Source organism: Dermochelys coriacea, chromosome 11 (assembly GCF_009764565.3).
Source record: "Dermochelys coriacea isolate rDerCor1 chromosome 11, rDerCor1.pri.v4, whole genome shotgun sequence".
In the NCBI taxonomy this organism is placed as follows: domain Eukaryota; kingdom Metazoa; phylum Chordata; order Testudines; family Dermochelyidae; genus Dermochelys; species Dermochelys coriacea.
The window spans coordinates 63,182,289-63,205,868 of record NC_050078.2 but is presented as its reverse complement, the minus strand read 5'-3'; the positions used below and the strand labels follow the sequence as shown (position 1 = coordinate 63,205,868).

The following is a 23,580-nucleotide window of genomic DNA, read 5'->3' as shown; positions in this document are numbered from 1 at the left end:
TTTGCATCCAGCTTCCCAATGGTTTCCTTTAGCACCTTTTGCTTCATTCTGACCATTTTACTCAGCTTCAGTTGACACTGCTGTTTTGCGTTCTGTAGTCAAGCTGAATATGAGTATTTGTTCAGCTTAGCCTTATTCTTTCTATTTTTTCCCCTGAAGCAATTAACTTATTTTATTGTAAGTCCCATCACTGATATTAATTTGTTCCTTGTTTCTGGGATTTTTCTATCAGCATCTAACTGTGTATTGCTAGCCTCGGTTCTAAAGAAGTCTAATATAAAACTGAATGTTGTCAGTAATTTTTGCCCAACTTCTTTATTCTGTATCTCAAAATTGCAAAAAAGTGTATTGACCCGAATCAAATTTTGCTGTTTCTTCGAAAGACCAACATGATTATTTAAAAACTGGATTTTAAGACTGAATAGATACTGAACTGACACTGCCTTATTAAAGGTCTATAATGATCTTTCCCCCCCCGCTGTTGGTGATGGCTTATCTTAAGTGATCACTCTCCTTACAGTGTGTATGATAAACCCATTGTTTCATGTTCTCTGTGTGTGTGTATATAAATCTCTCCTCTGTTTTTTCCACCAAATGCATCCGATGAAGTGAGCTGTAGCTCACGAAAGCTTATGCTCTAATAAATTTGTTAGTCTCTAAGGTGCCACAAGTACTCCTTTTCTTTTTAATGATCTTACTATTGCTCAGTTATGTGGATTGTCATCTGTGTTGATTCTATGTAACCTGTCTGCACCATTCAATACAATTGATCATAAGAGGTTTATACGGTGTCATCTAAGTTTGATATCCAGTGGTTTTGCACTCTTATGGTTTGAGTCCTTCATCACGCAATGTCTTTTTCTGTGTAGTTTGTGGTAAATTTATTAATTTTCTTATCTTGCGTTTTTAAATTTCCTGTGGATATTCTTTTCTGGGCCCACTGCTTTATTTATACTAGCAATAGTCACTTGTTGCGGTTAATTAAATCTCATTGCTTCATTTATCTGTATGTAGATGATGTGTCAATTGACATTTCTTTCTAGGTGTTGGGTATTTGTTTGTTTCCTCCTGGGGGTCGTTTTCTGAAGGCTTCTACCTTAGAATGTTTCTCTCTTTGGCTGATTTTTGCAACTGAGTGCATGAGCTTCTTATTTGAGCAAGAATATGCGGTAACTGCAGCTATACAAGTTTTCCAGTTTTCTACTTTTAGTCTCTTTGTTTTGAGAAAAACACTTCCTTCTGTTTAACTGGTTTGTAGACTGTGACATTTGGGAGTATTTTTTAAACTTTGACTTTTTAAACTCAAATTTCAATTAAATAATTGGAAACTTTAGATTGCATTCGCTAAATACTTCCAAAATTGGAGACTGACTGACAGATTCTGTGACTAAGCTCTTGAGTGCATCTCTGCTTTATCACAAGCATTACCTTCTTGCTAGTCTTATGAAGAAGAAGAACATTCTTCTTTTGGTTTATAAATTGGTATAGCATTACACAGTCCATTTCATTTTCATTGTTCCCTTTTTCTTTTAAACTACTCATTTCAGGCACTGGTCACTTCTAGATTTTAAAGATTAAGGTTTAGAATTCTCTCTGATATTTAAGGCACAGATCTCTGCTACACCTTTATATTTGCAAGGCTTGTTTTCTGTCTATATTCTGCCTCCCTGCTTCATTAAGTTTAAACCTTTGAACTGTTTAAGTTATTTTCCAATTTGGTTTTATGGAAACTTATGAATGAAACTGGTCTCAGCTCAACCAGGGATGACGGAATGTTTGCCCCTTCTAGGCATGGACCCACCTTCATAGAAGTGAGTGATCCAGTCTAAATCTGATCTGCAAAAAGAAGAAAGAAAACTCTTCACAATGAATTTTTTTGACTGTTTCCAAATGATGAGAGCCCAAATTCACCAAGCTGCCCACCACCTGGAACAGCTGCACTATATTTTAATTCCTGTATGCTTGGATATGACTATGTTAAGTGCTCTGCAGATGTCAAAAAACCCAAAACACTGAGCCTCACAGTGAAAGGACCATCATGAGTGATCTAATCTCTTCCCAATAAATTCTGACAGGTCATGTGGTCACCAAGGTGACTGATGAGATGAAAATTTACAATAAATAAATATCTGAGAAGGACAATTAAGAATCACTGTATTAACAGCTACAATATCCCCCAAGGCCACTAATACGAAGATCCACTAGCCATACAGTGTCTTCCCTTAGAGATGTCTTACACAGATTTGGGTCCATCAGTCTCTGTGGGCAGACCAAGGAAACACTTCATAATGAGTCTTCTCCACAAGATTATTCTTGGTTTCTTTATTCCTTAATTTTCTCTCTCTGCGATAGGCATTCTTCCCACACCAAAAAAACCCCCACAAAAAACACTGACATCCCACAACTCAAATGTGCTATACCTGCTAACAAACGCTGATATGAAGGACGGCCGATAGTTATGGCACTACCTAGGACTTGGGAGATCCTGGTTCAATTCCCTGCTCTTCAAAAACTGTGTGTGGGATCTTGGGCAAGTCACTTAGCTTCTCTGTGCCTCAGTTACATATCTGTAAAATGGAGCTAACAACATTTCCCTTTCTCACAAGGGTATGGTGAGAATAGACACATGAATGGTTGTTAGGCATTTTGAGATCAATTGATGCAAAGCATTATATACGAGTTAAGAGACGGAATAATAATACCACCTAATTTTTCAGAAAAAGATGTGTAGTGTTCTTCTGAAAAATAAATTAATGACATTTTAGGTGACTCATATTGATTCACAAGGTCTGTGTGTGAATATAGCTAGGAATTTAAAACAATGTTATGGACCTTCACTATAAATTATACATTATACTTAGACATCTCAGAAAAGATGGATAAATGCTCTAATTTTAACTTTGCTGTAGACTTTTACTATGTGTGTACGTACAGTGTTTTAATAGAAATCTAGATTAAAAAAGATAATGTATTGATAGTACAGTTGTATTTATTGCATATTCCTTTGCTCAGTGTTGGACTGAGATATCTGTAAGTTAATAAACTGCAGAGGTAAGTCCTGAACTATTTAACTATCCGAACCTCAGCCCATTGAGATTTTATTTTTTACTTTTGGTAGTTTAAAAAAAAAAAAACTTCCTCCAGTGGAAGATTAAATTGTCTGTGTACCCAACTGAAAATGGAGCAAGTGTGTGGACAGCAGTTTATGGTATGACATAAATTTTCCACAGTCGGCCCTAGTCTGTAGTGATTTTTTCACTATGACAGGATCATCCACTTACAATTTTTTTTAACTCTGCGCTAAACCCAGAAAAGATTAAAACCCATTCCCTCCAGTTTGAATACTTTCACAAGGTAAGAGAAAGCCACTATTTCAACTAAAATAAATGTTAACGATTATACAAACACACACACACACACACACAGAGATCCATTGGAATATTTTTAGTGTATTTCAGACCATCTAAAATGTGATGCACTTCTAACATGGAATGCATCCGATGAAGTGAGCTGTAGCTCACGAAAGCTTATGCTCAAATAAATTTGTTAGTCTCTAAGGTGCCACAAGTACTCCTTTTCTTTTTGCGAATACATACTAACACTGCTGCTACTCTGAAACCAGCACTTCTAACTGGGATGATAGATCACATATTACATCATAGCACGGCTTCCTCTCTCTCTCCCTGCCAAAAATCCAGAAAGGTCTTTCTAGAACACTGAAGCATGGGACTTTAGCAGGGACTAAAGCCAGTTATCCATTCAGAACTAGGAAGTGGCATGCCAAATCAGTTTTTACCAGTCACTGGGTACAACATACGTCACATGCAAATCAACAAATTAGGCAGTTTCACACAGAACCAGTCTGCAAGCATTACAAAAGTCATAATGGGGAGATTTCACAAAACACCACAGTGTTCATATTAAGGATGCCACAGACACAATTTCATCTATGGTTTGAAGGATTTTAAATTGTTATTTTAAATTTAAATGAATTCAGCAAATATTTACTATACAAGATGAAAGTGGTTTACACTAGTGGCTATAGGCAGACAGAGTACCATGCTTGAAAATTTCTCTTGTAACTTTTCAAACCATTTCTGTCCAGACCCTTTCTTAAGAAGCCTCAAGTGTTCCAGGTGAAGGGAAGCTTTATGAAGAGACAAATATCCACTAGGAAGCAGGAAAAGACTAAACAGGTAGACACTAAGAAAAATTGTGTCCAGAGGAGAAAGGCTAGTGAATTAATCTCTTGCTCTTAACTTTTTACGGGAAAGAAATAATTACTAATTTATTTTAGAGTAATTTAGGTCAAGCAGATTACTTCCTGCCTCAAGGAAATATCACATTTCTTGGTTCTAGTAAAAATGATCTCCTTTCATGGAGCATGAATTATTGCTTTACAGAAATGCAATGGGAAGTACTGTACTGCAAAATCTCCACCTTTTGTCACAAAGTGCTCACATTTGGATTGTTATTTTATAGTGTCAGTCACATTAAAAAAAATCAATAGCGTTAACATGCATCACTAACAAGACTAAATACATTTTAACACAGTGAACTCTCAGTCACCTTTTGTTGGTTGTCAGGGAGGCTGAGTGGCACTTTAAGGGACACACCCCTCCACAACAAGAGACTAAAGGAAAATAAATTTCTTTGAATAGTTTACTTCATCAACCTAGTTTTTAATTCAATGCAGAACATCAGTATGTCAGTTATATTAAACAACTCCAACAGCAAAAGCATCCAGGTTTCCAAACAAGGAAAAACAAAACAAAAAACAACAAAATGAGGTTGTGGAGATGAAAGAATACAAAGTACAGCTTGCCTTTTACCTTGTTATTTTCTTACCAGAAAAATGTCTCTATACAACTCTACCATCCACCTGTCACTGGAAAATAATTTTTACAACTCTATTTTCACTTTATTACCTATAAATTTGATAATCCGGGGTTAGTGCAAGGCCGGGTGTCCACTACCTTCAAATACAGAACAATAAGGGCACAAAACTACAATATATTACTCAAACCTAACACTGAAGTTAAACAGTGAAGAGCTAGAGTACAGCCTCAGAACTTTGTATAGCAGATACTATACATAGACAGGCTACTATTCAACTTGTGAGTCAACTTTCAAGACTCAAAACACATTTTTTAAAGTTCCTAGACAACTGCCAGTAGGCAGCAATATATATCTCACCACAAATTATACAGCAAACTCATCGTTTACCTATAATTCCACATAGCGATGGCTGCCAGATGTCCTCTGTGACCTCGCCTTAATTTCTCTGTGCCTCAGTTTCCTCATTATAAATGCCTACTTACCTTCCTTACATTATCATGGCTAAATAAACATTTGCAAAGTGCTTTGGAGTGATGAGATTGAATGTGGTACCAAAGTGGAGGACATTCCTATTACTTGTATGTTGTAGCAGATTAGTAAACGTTAATATTTGGAGAGTGCCCAGTATTGCAATCAGTATTGTGCTCCCATTGTGCTGGGTGCTCTATAATCATACATAGAGACAATCCCTGCCCAGTCTGCAATCTAAAAAGATATGAAAGATGAATAGGAGAGGGTGTGGATATAACAAATGAACACAGTGATGAACTGCACAGCTTTGTTAGTTACATATGCCAATTAAACGTGTTGTTGTTATTAATGAGGAGTAGAGACAGGAAGAAGGAATGGGGAAGTTAAGAGTGAAGGAATAACAGCTCGCAATCTGCCTAGCTATGGTCAGCAGGCAAAAGGGCTTTGGAAGAATAACGGTAGAGGTGAAGCTGAAGAAATGATGTGACTGAGGATAAAGGTAATGATGTGGTATCAAGCCGTTTTCCCCATGCATGCTGGGTTAGAAAGTGCAAAGCTGTTTAACAGACAAGATGACTGTTGGGTGGTAAAGACTGGGAATGCTGGTGGAGAGGAAAGTTAGGAGATTAGCATGGTGGGGTGGGGTTAAATGGAAGAGGGCCTTAAAAGGTAAATGCAAGAAACTTGTGTTTGAGGTGGAGGAAATTTATGAGGGGAAAGGGGCAGAAGAGTGATTCTTTGTAGTAAGAATGATGGGCCAAGACAATGATTTTAACAACAGATATTCAAATGGTCTTGAGGGGTGGCAGGCTGCAGAAGTCAAGGCCAGAAAGGAAGAGGTTGCAATAGTCAAGATGTGAAATGATAAGATCTTGGACAAGAGTTTTAGCAGTGTGGTCAGAGAGGAAAAGCCAGATCTTAGAGATGTTGTGTAGGAAGAATTGGCAAGATTTAAGCCACTGCCTGAATGTGTCTGTCTATAAGAAGGGCTGAGTCAAAGATGATGCTCAGGTTATGGGCCTGAGCGAGTGAGAGGATGGTGCCACTGTTCACAATGACAAACAAAGAGAGAGGGAGCTGGGAAGGCTTGTTGTTGGGACAGATGAACAGCTAACTTTTGGCCACGTTGAGTTCTAGATGACAACTGAATGTCCATGAAAAGAAGTTGGAAAGCCAGGCTGCAATGCTGGATTGGTATAGAGGGAGCACTCATCAGCAGAGAGGGAGACTTGTGGGTACCATTAGCATAACAATAATCAAATACATGCTTTTGCAGATCAGAGCATGTACAGATAGGGTGTAGGGGGAGAGGAAGGGACCACAAATGGAGCCTTGCTAGATACCCAGAGAAAGGGGAAAAAGTGAAGAGGACAATTAAGAAAAAAGACTCTGCTGGAGCAATCAGAGGAATAGGAGAACCTGAGGGAAGAAAGAGCAGAACCTAATGAAGGACAGAACTCAACAGTGCCAAAAGCTTCTGACATGTCAAGGAGGATAAAAGAACACAGGCCCAGAGACTGGCTAAGAAGAAGTCATTAGAGACTCTGGCAAGAACATTTTCAGTGGAGCGTAGAGGGTTGAAGCTGGATTAGGTAGGGTCAAGAAACTGCAAGAAAGGAGATTCAGATGATGGTTGTAGACAGTATGTTCAAGGAGGTGGAGACAAAGAGGAGGAGAAAGATGAGGTAATGGCTTGAGGGTGGGTCATTTTTTAAAATAGGGGAGTGGAAAACATGGAGAGAAAAGAAACCTACTAAGAATGAGAAGTTGAGGAGAGAATTGAGAGGGGAGGTGAGAGTAGAGACGATGGAGGTAAAGAGATGAAAGTCTGGAAGAAAGCAGGCAGAAAATCTCAGTGACAGGAGAAGAGGAAGAGAGTATACTAGGGAGCTGGAGGAAAAAGGGCTGGGGGCAGTCATGCCAGATCATCTTATATTTTTTAAGAAAGAAAATGATCTTAAGTACTTATATGGCATCTATTAATGTAATATTTGAGCACCTCACAATCATCCTCACAGCTACCTTGTGAGGTAGGGAAGTGATATTATCCCCACTGTACAAGTGGAGAACTGAGGCATCAAAATCAATGGGAGTTAGGTGTCTAAATACCTTTAAAAATCTGGTCCTACGTGACTTTCCCAAGGTGCCACAGATATTCAGGGAACTGAATCTAGGGTACTCAAGTCCCATGCTAATATTGTATCCACTGGATTATTCTTCCTCTCTGGACTATCCTGTTCTAAAATCCTGCACTGAGAAAAAGGAGCAGGAGTATAGGGAAGAGTGGCTCAAAGGGGTCTGATATTCTTAAGCCACTATAACTCCACATGCTCTAAAATTATGATTACCCAAAAGTCAGGGTAACTCCCTTTAACTAAAGCTCCCTTTTACATGTCAGCAAAACAAAAGGTCAGCCTACTAAAATATTGGCAAGTCCTGACTTTCTTCTATTAACAGGGAGACATATTTTTTAAAACAATAGTTAAATAAATGGCTGCATGTCTGTAATCATTGCGACTTAAAATGTCAATTGGATTTGAGATGCCATGTGCATTTAATCAATGTCTCTGTGTAATAAAATAAATATTACTTTAGTTTGACTGCTTTGTCTGGCATAAATCATAATTCAATGAGATAAGTACATTTCACTTTCTGTACAGATGGCTGTTAATGGCAATACCTGTTAAACTGGCACCTGCCAGAACTTTGTATTTAAGGAGTCTGTTAGCATTCTCATTATATGTCCTTATTTCTATAAATTTGCTGTTAAGCATTTTTTCTTTATTTATGTAGCAAGAATTATTGAAGTACATGAGCCAAAGAAAAAATACTTGAATTTGTTCTTTAAAAGTAGAATTAATGTCTGGTACTTGTACCGTATTTACTTTTTGTTGATAAAGGTTGTTAAAATGAGTAATGGAAAAGTATATTGAATGAAGAATAAATGCAACTCTAAAGCGTACCCAGTGAGGAAACACTTTCAAGGACTCATCTTGCAGTTTGTATTAGGCCACGTCTGCAGAGGAGTACTCTGGGAAACAAGGAAATTGGAGCCTGAGGTCTGGTCTGTATAGTGGGTTTATACGCTTCAAACCAGGGTGTGAATGTGCAGCATACTAGCCTGCTATGCATTAACACAGTGGCCCCAAACTGTGGGGCATGCCCAACTAGGGAAGTGTGGAGGATGGGGGGGGAATGTGGTGGCACCTGGTCCAGCCCCCACAGGGAGTGGGGAGGGAGTGCCACCCAGCCCGGCTCTGTCCTCAGCCACAACTCCACTATGCACCCATCCAGCTCCAGCCCCAGCTGCACTCTGCCCCTTGCTCCGCCCCCAGCCTAGCTCTGCCCTCATTCCCTCTTCACCCACAGGCCAGCTCCATCTCTAGCCTCAGCTCCTCCCATCCCCAGTTCAGCCCAAGCTTCTCTGCTGAGCCAAACTGTGCAGTAATGGAGGGGGAACGCAGACAGATGCATTACTGGGAAGGGGACGGGCATGACAGGAAAAGTTTGGGCACCACTGCATTAACACATTGTGTGGACCTTGCTACTGCACACTAGTTCCATAATGAATGCAGTAGCAGGAGCAACACGGCGAGTTAGTGCACGGCAAGCTAGTGCCCTGTAGACTCAGTCATGCACTAACTCAAACATACAAGCCCAGAGAAGCCTGTGAGAAGCTTGTCATCCCCAGGAAAGTCTTGCTTGTTAAATTAGAGCACATATTTTAAGCAGCACTGGTGTTTCCATTTGTTTTAACAAACACTACATACACAGACATGAAAATTAAGCATGTGTGTGTATATTTAAGTAGATATCTCATGGAAATGAGTATGCAAATTGACCTTTAAAGATACAGCTCTCAATTGTATTCATTTAATTACAGCTTAAATAATGGTATTTTAACTTGAAGTAGAGATGCAGCTATTATATAGAAGTATACTTTGCTTCTCAAAATACAAGTTTGTGATTTCTAGTCTTTAAAAGTAATCAAGCCAGAGTTTGTGCTCTGATCTGTTAAGCAAATATCTCATTATCCAAGTGAAGTAATGAGAATAAGGGGTCTATTCTTCTTCAGTGCACTTGTATAAGTTTCATTAACATTAATGAGATTTATGCATGCATATTAAGAGGAGAAAGACCCTTAATTAAACAAATAAGTCTTTAGTAGGCAGTCTGCATGATCATTTTTAGTACAGAAAAAAACACTTCTCTGCTATGGACAAACTATAAACATACGAAGTAGTCATCAGTACTATGGAGGAGGAGGAAGTACATATCATACATCATTCAGGTTTTTTTTTTTTAAAATGATTTGACAAACCACCAATACATTTTTAAATTCATTAGCTGTAGCTACCCCCTCCTCCTTCTGTACACACTAAAACAAACAATTTTATTTTACTAACATATTTATACAGTAGATGTGCTTAACAGATGAAAGGAAATTAAGGTCTCAGAATAGCTTAACAGCTTCCCAGAACACTGGCCACCTTAGCTGGTCCTCTCCACCAAATGCAAAAGGACACAATCTGTCTCCGATTTCTCTGTTAGTTGAGATACAAATGACTCTAAAATCACTTTAAATTAATCTGATTGTAATTTAATCTAGTTGTCTCTTTTTTGTTTACCCATGTCTACTTATTTATTTCCATCACTCTCTCTATACATATTAAATCTCTCTCCATGTAGCATATAGTTATTAGTTGCCCTATCTGTCTACATTATATTGCTAACTTTTCTCACAAATGCTTAACTCTGCAGAGCAACACAGGCTAGAAAAAAGTGATAATATAAGATATTACACCCCAACACTTAATGAAAGTCAATATCTGAATATTATGCTATCTACTCTGCAATACCCTTACAGGATCAACACCACTGGTCATAAAAAGTATCATTCTGAGCACAAGGCCTGTAATGGTAATAACGGGGGGAGGGAATAGAGGGAAGGAGGGCCATTTCTCTCTTCCAACTAAAATGAAAAATTAAAATCACCAGGGTACTTAGCTCAAAGGAAAATTGGCAAATTAAGAGTACAAAAAATAAAATATTCATGGCTCATATTGTGAAAAGGAAAGTAAATAATTTAAGATGAATTGTTATGTGAGGAAAAGTAGCATTTCCAAAGAGGAAAAAAGTGACTGTAACTAATATTCTCTTTTCTATTTCTTGTTCTCAGCACTCAGAGATGGGCATGCACACAGAACCACTTATGTGAACGGCAGTGGCCACTGACATGCAAATCTAGTGTTTTTTTTTACTGATACCAATCCAGTAGAGCTAATTGTACAAATGGAGCTGTGTTACATTAAGACAAGAGTTCTTCTTTTCAGTGGGCTTCTGAACCCAGACTGAAAAGAGAATGAGAAGCTTCTTCCCTGTGCATGCCAGTTCGGCTGTCTTTTTGCCTCTGAATCATCATCCAGTATATAGTTGGTCTGGTACTACAGCAAAACATCATGACTGCAGCCTGTTGGCCTCTGCCTATAAGGAACTAGCTATTAAAATTTCACTGGCACGGCTGCAATCCATTAGCTAACTTACCTTCTTACCCATAAAGCTGAATGGCTACCCAGAAATTTTACAACCACTATGTGGAAAAGGTAATAACAGGGCCATAGACATGTTACATTTATTATATACTAGGCCCCATAGCAGCTGAGGTGGGATCAGGGTCAGAGCAGGACAGATGTCACATTCCCTTGGTGATTTAAAGGTTCAGTCTTTAACTTAATTTAAAAAATGAGTTAAAGCCCAGCTTTGTGGGGAAAGTATATAATGACAGACAGGACAATTAAATAACTATAGACCACAAATTAAGAATCTAGAGTCCATCACCTAGCAAACTCTGGAAAAAGATATTTTCCTCAGATTAACTTCTTGGTTAGATCTGTCCAGAGCTCCCAATGCTAAGTGCTAATGCATTTTACATTAATGTTCATCATCAGGAAATTCTAATGCCCTGCACCAAGGGGTTAATTAACCCTTCAAAATAGCCAAAAGAGTAATTTAGAAAGGGCTTAGATGCAATTCTGAAACAATGAATGACAAAATGGCCTTATTTAAAGCAAAAAGTATGTCATTACAGCACACAGTTTCTCATGCAAATGAAGAATCCTTCAAGATGAGGAGAGTTGACTTGAAGAAGAGCACATCTCCCAAACCTTGCCATGGCCTGAAACAATGATTAGTGAAGGAAGAAAGGGCTGAACTGAGCACTTAATGGGATACTGTCTAGTCTCGCTGCTATTACGGGTCTCTATGGAATATATAAAAGTTTAGAGTGTAACTGAATGAGAATATTTTGGTATATTCAAAAAGAGTAACTGCTTAGTGCTAGACATTGGCTTTTCCTGATATTATGGCATAAATTCAATCACAGCTCCATTAATGACAATTTTTAATATACAGTAATTATTACCTGATATATAACATCAAATGACTGTCATTATGTTGTCCTATGTTGGGTCACTTTATAAGTCATTATGAGGCAATGTAACAGAGTATGGTAAAATATAAAATGATGCTATGTGAGCTAATGCTAAATGCAAACATTGTACTCAAATAGATTTCTGTTGTTCTTTGGATAGTGCATATATGGGCTAATACCGAGGGAGGTCATAAATACATCACTACCCACAATACCTAGCCCTTGCTACCAAGAGATAGAACACCAAACATCGTACAATAAATTGTCCTGCAACTAAACACTGTGAAACACTACTATGGATTTTAAAAAACGGACAAATTGAGAACCTGCTTCAGCTATGTTTAAAAACACCTGGCCAAAAGGGGTAATCACAGAAAACGTGGAAGCTGACAGTTCCTGTTTAACTGTGTAAAACACAACACTGAATTTTTAAACAGTGATTAGAACAATAAAAGCATGATTGCTTGATGGTCTCCCTGAATCATATCCACCTAAATAAAACTTCAATCCATGAGAAAGTTAAAGGAAAGCAATTTTTTTTTAATTTAAAAAAAAAATCACAATCCACAAGTAAATAGCAGCTGAGCAACAGATGAGGAACTAAGTGAAATCTGTTAGCAACTGGTAACAGCTTTGATATTTTCTGTTGTTAAGGGGCGGGGGGAGGGAGCGTTCAGCAGCGATTTCAATATGTTCAGAAATCTCAGTTGAGAAAGGCTCAACAGCAGTTACTTTTTTCGTACTAAAGATAAAGGTTAGGGGTGGTTTTAATACATTAACCTGCATTGCTGTTGACAAGAGAAACAAGCAAGCTCAAATGGACATATTATAAATATGAAAAATATGCAGTCGCTATATAAAGCATAGTAAGTATACCTGTAGTGCGTACAAATATCCTCCACAGTTTAGTGTAACTTTCCTAGTAGATAGTGGATTAATTTGTGCCTTGAACAACTCTTCATTAACTCTCTCTTTACAGTCTGGCTTCCTCCCATTCCACTGAAACTACCTGTGTCAAATTTATTAGAGCATAAGCTTTCGTGAGCTACAGCTCACTTCATCGGATGAAGTGAGCTGTAGCTCACGAAAGCTTATGCTCTAATAAATTTGTTAGTCTCTAAGGTGCCACAAGTACTCCTTTTCTTTTTGCGAATACAGACTAACACGGCTGCTATTCTGAAACCTGTGTCATGGTTAACAATGATCTCTTCCTGATCAAATCTCAAGGATGCTTCTCCATTCTTATTTTCCTAGATCTGGGACCTGCAACATGGCAGAACCTTCCTTCTTAAAACCTATTCCTTCCTTGGTTTCAACAACTCTGCTTTGTCAGTTTTCTTACTACCTCTTCTAGTTGCTCCTTCAGTGTCTCCTCTGTTGGTGCTTCCTCCTTTCTTCTGTCAGTCTACCACAGGGTTATGTCCTTTGCCCTCACCGTTCTCTCACTCTACATTTTTTCTGGGCAACCTCGTAACTAAAACTAGAACAGACTCTCAGGTTTCATTCTCCATCCAAACTTTCTCTTTCTTGTTTGCACTCGTATTTCTGATAGCTCCTATGACATCTCCTGCTGCCAGCTGGAATTCAACATGTCAAAAACTAATCTCAACTTTCTTTATAAAAAAAACCCAAACTTCCCACCACTTCTTTCACTATAAATATTAACTATTATCAGCCATCCTCCATGTAGCAGAGACTCACAACCTTTGTGTCATCTTCAGCTTCTCTCTCTCCCCCCCAGATATTTTACCACTAAATCATGCCAGCTTCACCTCTGTAACGTCTTAAAAGTCTGCCTCTTACTTTACATTCCTGCTGCTAAAATCCTTGATCATCTTGAACCTTTATTACTTCAATCTCCTTCTTCTGATCCTCCTGACACTCTCCTCACTCTAATCAATCCAAAACTTTGCTGTGAATATCACCTCTGATACCTAATGCTACCACAATACTCAATCTCTTTCTAAAATTCCTTCACTTGTGTCACAAAGCTCTTTGTTCATGCTTTTAAGGCCATCCACAATTGGCTCCTGTCCCCCCCGATACTTGTCTGCATTTGGCCTCCCTCATTTAGGTTTGATTTGAGAGTCAATAAGACGTATTCTGAGTTACTTAGGTTCTTTGCTAAGTCCTACTCTTATTTCCTCCCTCTTTGCTCAGCCCAAATTGCTCATCTCTATTTCTTGTTTCATACTCCCCTCTATGGCTGGGACACCCTTCCTGACCCCACCCATCATGCATCTACCTACTCCTCCTCCAATTCCCTTCTCAAAATACACTCTTCAAGAAAGCTTTTAAGTGATAGTCCCCTAACATTAAAACAGATATAAATTATAATCATGTTTTAAAAAACATAAAACAAATGAAAAACAAAAAGAAAACCCTTAGTTACTCTTTAGAAGCATTTACAAACTTCCCAAGTGAGTACACAATTATACTATCCTTGCCTGCAAACTTCCCTTCTTTTCCACCTAATCTTGTCTCCTCCATTTTCCATGTGTCTTAATTTAGACTTCAGAGTAGCAGCCGTGTTAGTCTGTATTCGCAAAAAGAAAAGGAGTACTTGTGGCACCTTAGAGACTAACAAATTTATTAGAGCATAAGCTTTCGTGAGCTACAGCTCACTTCATCGGATGCATTTGGTGGAAAAAACAGAGGAGAGATTTATATACACACACACAGAGAACATGAAACAATGGGTTTATCATACACACTGTAAGGAGAGTGATCACTTAAAATAAGCCATCACCAACAGCAGGGGGGGGAAGGAGGAAAACCTTTCATGGTGACAAGCAAGGTAGGCTAATTCCAGCAGTTAACAAGAATATCAGAGGAACAGTGGGGGGTGGGGTGGGAGGGAGAAATACCATGGGGAAATAGTTTTACTTTGTGTAATGACTCATCCATTCCCAGTCTCTATTCAAGCCTAAGTTAATTGTATCCAGTTTGCAAATTAATTCCAATTCAGCAGTCTCTCGTTGGAGTCTGTTTTTGAAGCTTTTTTGTTGAAGTATAGCCACTCTTAGGTCTGTGATCGAGTGACCAGAGAGATTGAAGTGTTCTCCAACTGGTTTTTGAATGTTATAATTCTTGACGTCTGATTTGTGTCCATCCATTCTTTTACGTAGAGACTGTCCAGTTTGGCCAATGTACATGGCAGAGGGGCATTGCTGGCACATGATGGCATATATCACATTGGTAGATGCGCAGGTGAACGAGCCTCTGATAGTGTGGCTGATGTGATTAGGCCCTATGATGGTATCCCCTGAATAGATATGTGGACAGAGTTGGCAACGGGCTTTGTTGCAAGGATAGGTTCCTGGGTTAGTGGTTCTGTTGTGTGGTGTGTGGTTGCTGGTGAGTATTTGCTTCAGATTGGGGGGCTGTCTGTAAGCAAGGACTGGTCTGTCTCCCAAGATCTGAGAGAGCGATGGCTCGTCCTTCAGGATAGGTTGTAGATCCTTGATGATGCGTTGGAGAGGTTTTAGTTGGGGGCTGAAGGTGATGGCTAGTGGCGTTCTGTTGTTTTCTTTGTTGGGCCTGTCCTGTAGTAGGTGACTTCTGGGTACTCTTCTGGCTCTGTCAATCTGTTTCTTCACTTCAGCAGGTGGGTATTGTAGTTGTAGGAATGCATGATAGAGATCTTGTAGGTGTTTGTCTCTGTCTGAGGGGTTGGAGCAAATGCGATTATATCGTAGCGCTTGGCTGTAGACAATGGATCGAGTGGTATGATCTGGATGAAAGCTAGAGGCATGTAGGTAGGAATAGCGGTCAGTAGGTTTCCGATATAGGGTGGTGTTTATGTGACCATCGCTTATTAGCACCGTAGTGTCCAGGAAGTGGATCTCTTGTGTGGACTGGTCCAGGCTGAGGTTGATGGTGGGATGGAAATTGTTGAAATCATGGTGGAATTCCTCAAGAGCTTCTTTTCCATGGGTCCAGATGATTTCAACAATTTCCATCCCACCATCAACCTCAGCCTGGACCAGTCCACAGAAGAGATCCACTTCCTGGACACTACGGTGCTAATAAGCGATGGTCACATAAACACCACCCTATATCGGAAACCTACTGACCGCTATTCCTACCTACATGCCTCTAGCTTTCATCCAGATCATACCACTCGATCCATTGTCTACAGCCAAGCGCTACGATATAACCGCATTTGCTCCAACCCCTCAGACAGAGACAAACACCTACAAGATCTCTATCATGCATTCCTACAACTACAATACCCACCTGCTGAAGTGAAGAAACAGATTGACAGAGCCAGAAGAGTACCCAGAAGTCACCTACTACAGGACAGGCCCAACAAAGAAAACAACAGAACGCCACTAGCCATCACCTTCAGCCCCCAACTAAAACCTCTCCAACGCATCATCAAGGATCTACAACCTATCCTGAAGGACGAGCCATCGCTCTCTCAGATCTTGGGAGACAGACCAGTCCTTGCTTACAGACAGCCCCCCAATCTGAAGCAAATACTCACCAGCAACCACACACCACACAACAGAACCACTAACCCAGGAACCTATCCTTGCAACAAAGCCCGTTGCCAACTCTGTCCACATATCTATTCAGGGGATACCATCATAGGGCCTAATCACATCAGCCACACTATCAGAGGCTCGTTCACCTGCGCATCTACCAATGTGATATATGCCATCATGTGCCAGCAATGCCCCTCTGCCATGTACATTGGCCAAACTGGACAGTCTCTACGTAAAAGAACGGATGGACACAAATCAGACGTCAAGAATTATAACATTCAAAAACCAGTTGGAGAACACTTCAATCTCTCTGGTCACTCGATCACAGACCTAAGAGTGGCTATACTTCAACAAAAAAGCTTCAAAAACAGACTCCAACGAGAGACTGCTGAATTGGAATTAATTTGCAAACTGGATACAATTAACTTAGGCTGGAATAGAGACTGGGAATGGATGAGTCATTACACAAAGTAAAACTATTTCCCCATGGTATTTCTCCCTCCCACCCCACCCCCCACTGTTCCTCTGATATTCTTGTTAACTGCTGGAATTAGCCTACCTGCTTGTCACCATGAAAGGTTTTCCTCCTTCCCCCCCCTGCTGTTGGTGATGGCTTATTTTAAGTGATCACTCTCCTTACAGTGTGTATGATAAACCCATTGTTTCATGTTCTCTGTGTGTGTGTATATAAATCTCTCCTCTGTTTTTTCCACCAAATGCATCCGATGAAGTGAGCTGTAGCTCACGAAAGCTTATGCTCTAATAAATTTGTTAGTCTCTAAGGTGCCACAAGTACTCCTTTTCTTTTTAATTTAGACTGTAAACAATTTGGGCAGGAATTCCATCTTTGTCTTGTCCTTTTGTGGTGCTTGATGGATAAATAATAACAACAGTAATAATGAAAAGTATCAGTCAATAAGACTCCCTATCAAAATTCAATCTAACTGTGGGAAAAGTTCAGATGAATAATATATGCATGTAGTCAAAATATGAAGCATGCAGATTTCATGTTGCTTTCTCTCTCTAGAAAAACAGTATTTCTTTTGCTTGAAGTGAAGTTATACTCTAAAAAGTGAATCAGTAGTACTGGAGTCCTGTGGTTCCATGTTTCTTGTTTATCAATAACAATGCCAACCGAACAAAATCGATCTTGGATCTGAAATCAAGTATACATCTTCACCAGTAATAAAGATTTGGAATGTGGATCTTAGTCAATAGATCTGTTGGTGATGCATGAGCCAGAATAATTACAGTTTTACCAAATTAGCATGCAATCCAATTTCCATTCTCACAGCTTTATTAGCTCTACAGGGTTAACAGGAGTACAAAAGCAGATATGAGACTAAAGATACACAAAGAGAAGAGCTGTTGAAGAACTCACCATTCTAATTAATTTAAAGAAAACTGACAACTTCATTTTAAGCCAGGTTTCTTTAAACCGGATGAACACAAATGTGTGTGCAAATTGCCCACTTAGTTAGCATGTATAATTATTCAAATAGTATGTATATCTGTGCATTTATGGACAGCTATCTTGTTCTCATTAATCATTGTGGTAATTGTATGTGCAAATTAAGCAAACACTTGTGCACGTATAGTTTGGACAATCATACCGTGGCAGTCCATAAACACCTGGAAAATGTCTAAATGGTGTGCACAGATTTAGTAGTTTTGTATTGACATTATGGGGAAGAAAAAGAGCTAAGTCCTTGCACATAACACTTTGAAAACAAACTCCTTATGCTGTGTGTCTAGGACATAAAGAGGAAACAAAAGCTCTAGTTTGTATGTCCCAATCTCTATATTTTGAAAAGCATGATCTATAGGGCATTTTTGTAGTAGAATTTCTGAGGTTACAGCAAAACACTTCTTCCATTTAAACTCTGCACTAAGGTTTTCTTCCATACTAGGTTGGCCTACAGCCGGAATATACCAGTAGCCTCCAAAAGTTTAATGTAATACCTGGAAATAGCAAACATTGCCCCAAAATGCATTTTCCCTTGCATTTACTTTATACTCAAACCTCATACAGTTTTCTTGCCAAATGCACATGAATTTCAGGGGCACAATTTTTTTTGCCTGCTAAAGTTCTTTTGCCTTAGCTAATGGTTTGGCATAAAATAGATAGTGCTTTCTTTTTAACTGACAAACATTTTTGGCTGACAAACATTTTTGGCTGCTTCATGAGATCATCAGTGATTTCACAGAATATTTTCATGAGCTTCTTCAGGAAAATCTCTGTGTGTGTCTGTATGCGCATAAGTTTTAATCACAAGAACCATACCTCAACATGGCACCAAAACCCTTCTTCTTAGTTTTCTTCTCTGGATCTTCATTTTCTTCCTTCCTTTTCTTCTCTTTGACTTTAGCTTTGCTCTTTCCTTTTTTCTTCTCCTTCTCTTTATATTTTTTGTCTTTCTTTGCCTTGGTTTCTACATCTTCTAGTTCAGGATTCCCTTGCAGGGCTAATTCAAAATTCTGAGTTTCTTGAGCAGAGAGAGAGCTTTTATCAGACAGACCATCTGCAGAGACAGAAAGAGAATCAGTAAAAAGAGTTAGAGGCCATTTATGATCAGGAAAATGCAAACGTGCAATACGGAATCAGTGTAGAATAAAGTGCTGCAATAGTTCACAATGCATGTTCATTTAATTATATAATTTAAAAAGCAGATTAAACATATCTAGTTAATTCAAGCAGGGCTCTATTGTAAATTAAGCACAGAATTATTATCGTTACTTATTTTCTAGTTATTATTTCTGGAATGAAAATCTTGACAGGTAGTAAAACAATTTTTTTTTTGAAATCTGGCTTGTTAACCTCCATCAAGTCAAGAAAGTCCACAAGCTGGGACACAAACAGCGAGAGCTTATTTCAACAAGAGGTTCTAAGAACCTGCATATCCTAACTACTGTACAAAACTAATGCAGTCACTCCTTGCTCTCAGGCTATTTCTGGTGTCTCTAAAAGGAACAGCAAGACAATTACTCTAACTGCTTAGAGGAGAGCGAGTGTAGTTTCACTTTAGGAACTCAAGAACTGAACATAATGATGCAGTTCATGCTGTAAAGCCGGGGGTTCTCTGTCTGGGAATTGTGATCCCCCCGTAGGTGTCATGAACAAGTGGGGTCAAGGTGTTGTGGCCACTCTGTCCTTCCTGTATTGCTAAACAGGGCTCCTGCTAGATGGAAGGGGGTTCCGATGTGGTCTCAGTATGGAAAAGGGAGCTGCAAAGGAAAAAGATGAGACTCACTGTCATAAAACAAACAAAACAGCAGCAGAAGTTATTAAGACCAATGCTACTTAAACCAAATTGAGAACAAAATAGTTCCACAAACCTTTGTGGATTCAGGGCGTGATCCACCCCCATCACTGAAGTCAATCCAAGACGTCAGTGGAAGTTGGCTCAGGCCCTAGGACAGCATACAGAGTAATTTGGCCCTAATTCAGCAGAACATTTATGAACATGCTTAAATCCTAATGCCTTCAACGGGATTTCAGCACCTCCTTTAATGTTTTGCTGAATGGAGCCTTATTCTGTACTAAGAGGTGGAAGCTTTACAAATAAGTATATGAAACAGCATACCCTGTTCTGCATCTTCAGGTCCATCATAAGATTTGTCAATGGCAGCTCTGAAGCTCTCGTTACAGCCCCGACCACGGACCATATGAGGCCTGGGTCTGTGGAAAGGAAGCTCATTCTTCCTGACTTCAGCCACAGCCGTCTGTAAGCTCTCCAGGGAGCTGGACTTTTTTAAGCCCAGAGTGGGACCAAAATCTTTGTCAGGAGATTCTGGGGAAGGAAAAGTTAATGTTTACATTTAAAGTACATACAGATAAAAATAATACAATTAGGGATGTCAAGTGATTAAAAAAATTAATCGCAATTAGCGATTCATCCCGCTGTTAAATAATAGAATACCATTTATTAAAATGTTTGACGTTTTCTATATTTTTAAATACATTGATTTTAATTACAACACAGAATACAAAATGTACAGTGCTCACTTTATATTTATTTTTGAAAACAAAAGAAATAGTATTTTTTAATTCCCCCATTACAAGTACCGAGTGCAATCTCTTTATCATGAAAGTTGAACTTACAAATGTAGAATTATGTACAAAAAAGCCTTCATTCAAAAATAAAACACTGTAAAACTTGAGAGCCTACAAGTCCACTCAGTCCTACTTCTTGTTCAGACAATTGCTCAGACAAAGAAGTTGTTTACATTTTCAGGAGATAATGCTGCCCGCTTCTTGTTTACAATGTCACCTGAAAGTGAGAATAGGCATTTGCATGGCACTGTCGTAATCGGTGTCACAAGATATTTACGTGCCATATGAGCTAAAGATTCATAAGTCCCTTCGTGCTTCAACCACCATTCTAGAGGACATGCGTCCATGCTGATGATGGGTTCTGCTCGATAAAGATACAAAACAGTGCAGATCAATGCATGTTTATTTTCATCATCTGAGTCAGGTGTCACCAACAGAGTTTGATTTTCCTTTTTGGTGGTTCACGTTCTGTAGTTTCTGCATCTGAGTGTTGCTCTTTTAAGACATCTGAAAGCATGCTCCACACCTCGTCCCTCAGATTTTGGAAGGCACTTCAGATTCTTAAACTTTGGGTCAAGTGCTGTATCTATCCTTAGAAATCTCACATTGGTACCTTCTTTGCGTTTTGTCAAATCTGTAGTGAAAGTGTTCTTAAAATGAACAACATGTGCTGGATCATCATCCGAGACTGCTATAACATGAAATATATGGCAGAATGCAGGTAAAACAGAGGAGGCTTACAATTCTCCCACAAGGAGTTCAGTCGCAAAATGAATTAAAGCATTCTTTTTTTAATGAGCATCATCAGCATGGAAGCATGTCTTCTGGAAAGGTGGCCAAAGCATGAAGGAGCATACGAACGTTTAGCATATCTGGCATGTAAATACCTTCCAATGCCGGCTACAAGTGCCATGCGAACACTTGTTCTCACTTTCAGGTGACATTGTAAGAAGAGGGCAGCATTATCGCCTGTAAATGTAAACAAACTCGTTTGTCTTAGCGACTGGATGAACAAGAAGTATGACTGAGTGGACTTGTAGGCTCTAAAGTTTTACACTGTTTTGTTTTTGAGTGCAGTTATGTAACAAAAAAAATCTATATTTGTAAGTTACACTTTCACTATAAAGAGATTGCACTACAGTATTTGTATGAGATGAATTGAAAAATACTATTTCTTTTGTCTATCATTTTTACAGTGAAAATATTTGTAATGAAAAATAATAATATAAAGTGAGCACTGAACACTTTGTATTCTGTGTTGTAATTGAAGTCCATATATTTGAAAACGTAGAAAAACATCCAAAATATTTAATAAATTTCAATTGGGATTCAATTGGGATTCTAGTCTAACAGTGTGATTAAAACTACGATTAATCGCAATTAATTTTTTTGAGTTAATCGCGTGAATTAACTGCGATTAATCGACTGCCCTAACAATGATACATGTTTAACCGTACATATCCATTACACTCAGTGGCTTTAAAATACAATGTAACGAATGTAATTAATTTTAACAACATCATCAAGATAAACAAAAAAGAAAAGGAGTACTTGTGGCACCTTAGAGACTAACAAATTTATTTGAGCATAAGCTTTCATGATGCATCCGATGAAGTGAGCTGTAGCTCATGAAAGCTTATGCTCTAATAAATTTGTTAGTCTCTAAGGTGCCACAAGTCCTCCTTTTCTTTTTGTGAATACAGACTAACATGGCCACTACTCTGAAACCTATCAAGATAAACAAAGTTCTAGAGAGATTCCAGTTAAGATTTGGGGAAGAGACATTTTACCAGTGGTTTTCTGGAGCTCCCTTCTGACCAAACATAAGGTGAGGCTTGCAATGATTCCTGTACATTTGACAGCAATCACCCCCAACTCAGGACACTGCTGAAAGGTCCCTGTTAGAAATGACGTATCCTTAGAGCTCACAAAAATACTTATGAAAAACAGATTTTTGTTTTTTGGAATGGCTCAGATTGCATGAACGGTAGATATTTGCAAACAAATTTATTGTGAGAATATATCCCCAGATCTCCTACAAGGTCTTTATCCAAAGCCTTCACTTCAAGTCACGTAAGCTGAAGGCTATGCTATGCTATCAATACACTCAGCATGTTTTTCAGGAACAAAACAAACATTTCCAGCAAAACAAACAAAATACAAAAACTTATTTGCCCAGTGATGCTGCCTCTTTCCTTGTCAGGAGAAATCAACTAGATTCCTAGTAGATGTCTTCTGTCTATGAACACATCCAGCTCATGGCTGACAGAATTTTTTGGGGAGGTTACTGCTAATATAATAGTGGTGCCTCACTGCAAGTTACCAAGATATTTCACTTACAAAAACGGATTTCAAGAGGCGGGAGAGCTAAAAAGGAAGTGAGAGATCTGATTTCAGAGTAGCAGCCGTGTTAGTCTGTATTCGCAAAAAGAAAAGAAGTACCCGTGGCACCTTAGAGACTAACAAATTTATTAGAGCATAAGCTTTCGTGAGCTACAGCTCACTTCATCGGATGCATTTCATCGGATGAGAGATCTGAGATACACTAATCAGGAGGGAAATGTAGGAAATGCACATATATAACTCAATTTGAAATAATATTTTGGTTTTCACTTAATCTGTATATGACAAACCAAGAAATGGAACCAATAAAGGTAGAAAATAAAAGCAGCTTATGTACTCTAAGCCATACTAAAAAGCACAACAGATAAAACAGTGTTGATAGGTGTTACCACCACAAGTAGCTGGATGACAGCAGAACAAGAGACTTTCACCTACAATTTCACTGTCACTACTGAAGAGAGTCGAGGATCACAAGAAAAGCAGAAATATTGATATTATGCTGTTATTTCAGCAATTCTGAATAAGTCTCAGTCATTTTAAATATCCATTTTTGTGTGTGAAAAATAAGAGCTGAGAAATAAAAAAAAATTAGTGAAATCTTAAAAGAAATGGGAAAAGCTAAGCATTGGCACCAAATGTCGAATCATTGTAAGAGTCTACACAAAGCAATTTACATTGCCATTCCCTAGGGACTTTGACATGAGGTTAAAAAAAAATGAAAAGACAAACTCAGTTTAAGGGCAACCTGGTTGCTAGGTCACAAAATGCAACCTTCTTTTGTTCATTAATTGCCATTCTGGAGACTACCATTATTGCCAAATTAGTGAGTGCAAAAATGGATTTAGAGCATTGACTTGCATACAACATAAAGGTGCTTAAAATCACTCAAAATGTGTGCATCAGTAAAAAGCACTGTGGTATCTGTCATAGGTGGAGAGTGAGGAACAAGAGAC

At 38.7% G+C, this 23,580-nt stretch overlaps 1 protein-coding gene across 4 annotated transcripts in view; it reads right to left on the bottom strand.

Annotated features, from left to right (window-relative positions):
- Positions 1 to 23,580, bottom strand: part of PARD3B (par-3 family cell polarity regulator beta) — a 644,857-nt gene that overhangs the window by 163,851 nt on the left and 457,426 nt on the right. For all 4 annotated transcript variants that reach the window (XM_038422313.2, XM_043505627.1, XM_038422315.2 and 1 more), the window contains 2 exons: positions 19,815 to 20,021; positions 18,515 to 18,752 (listed from right to left, as the gene is read on the bottom strand). In XM_038422313.2, coding sequence (XP_038278241.1) covers positions 18,515 to 18,752; positions 19,815 to 20,021 — 445 coding nt within the window. The remainder of the gene's footprint in view (positions 1 to 18,514; positions 18,753 to 19,814; positions 20,022 to 23,580) is intronic.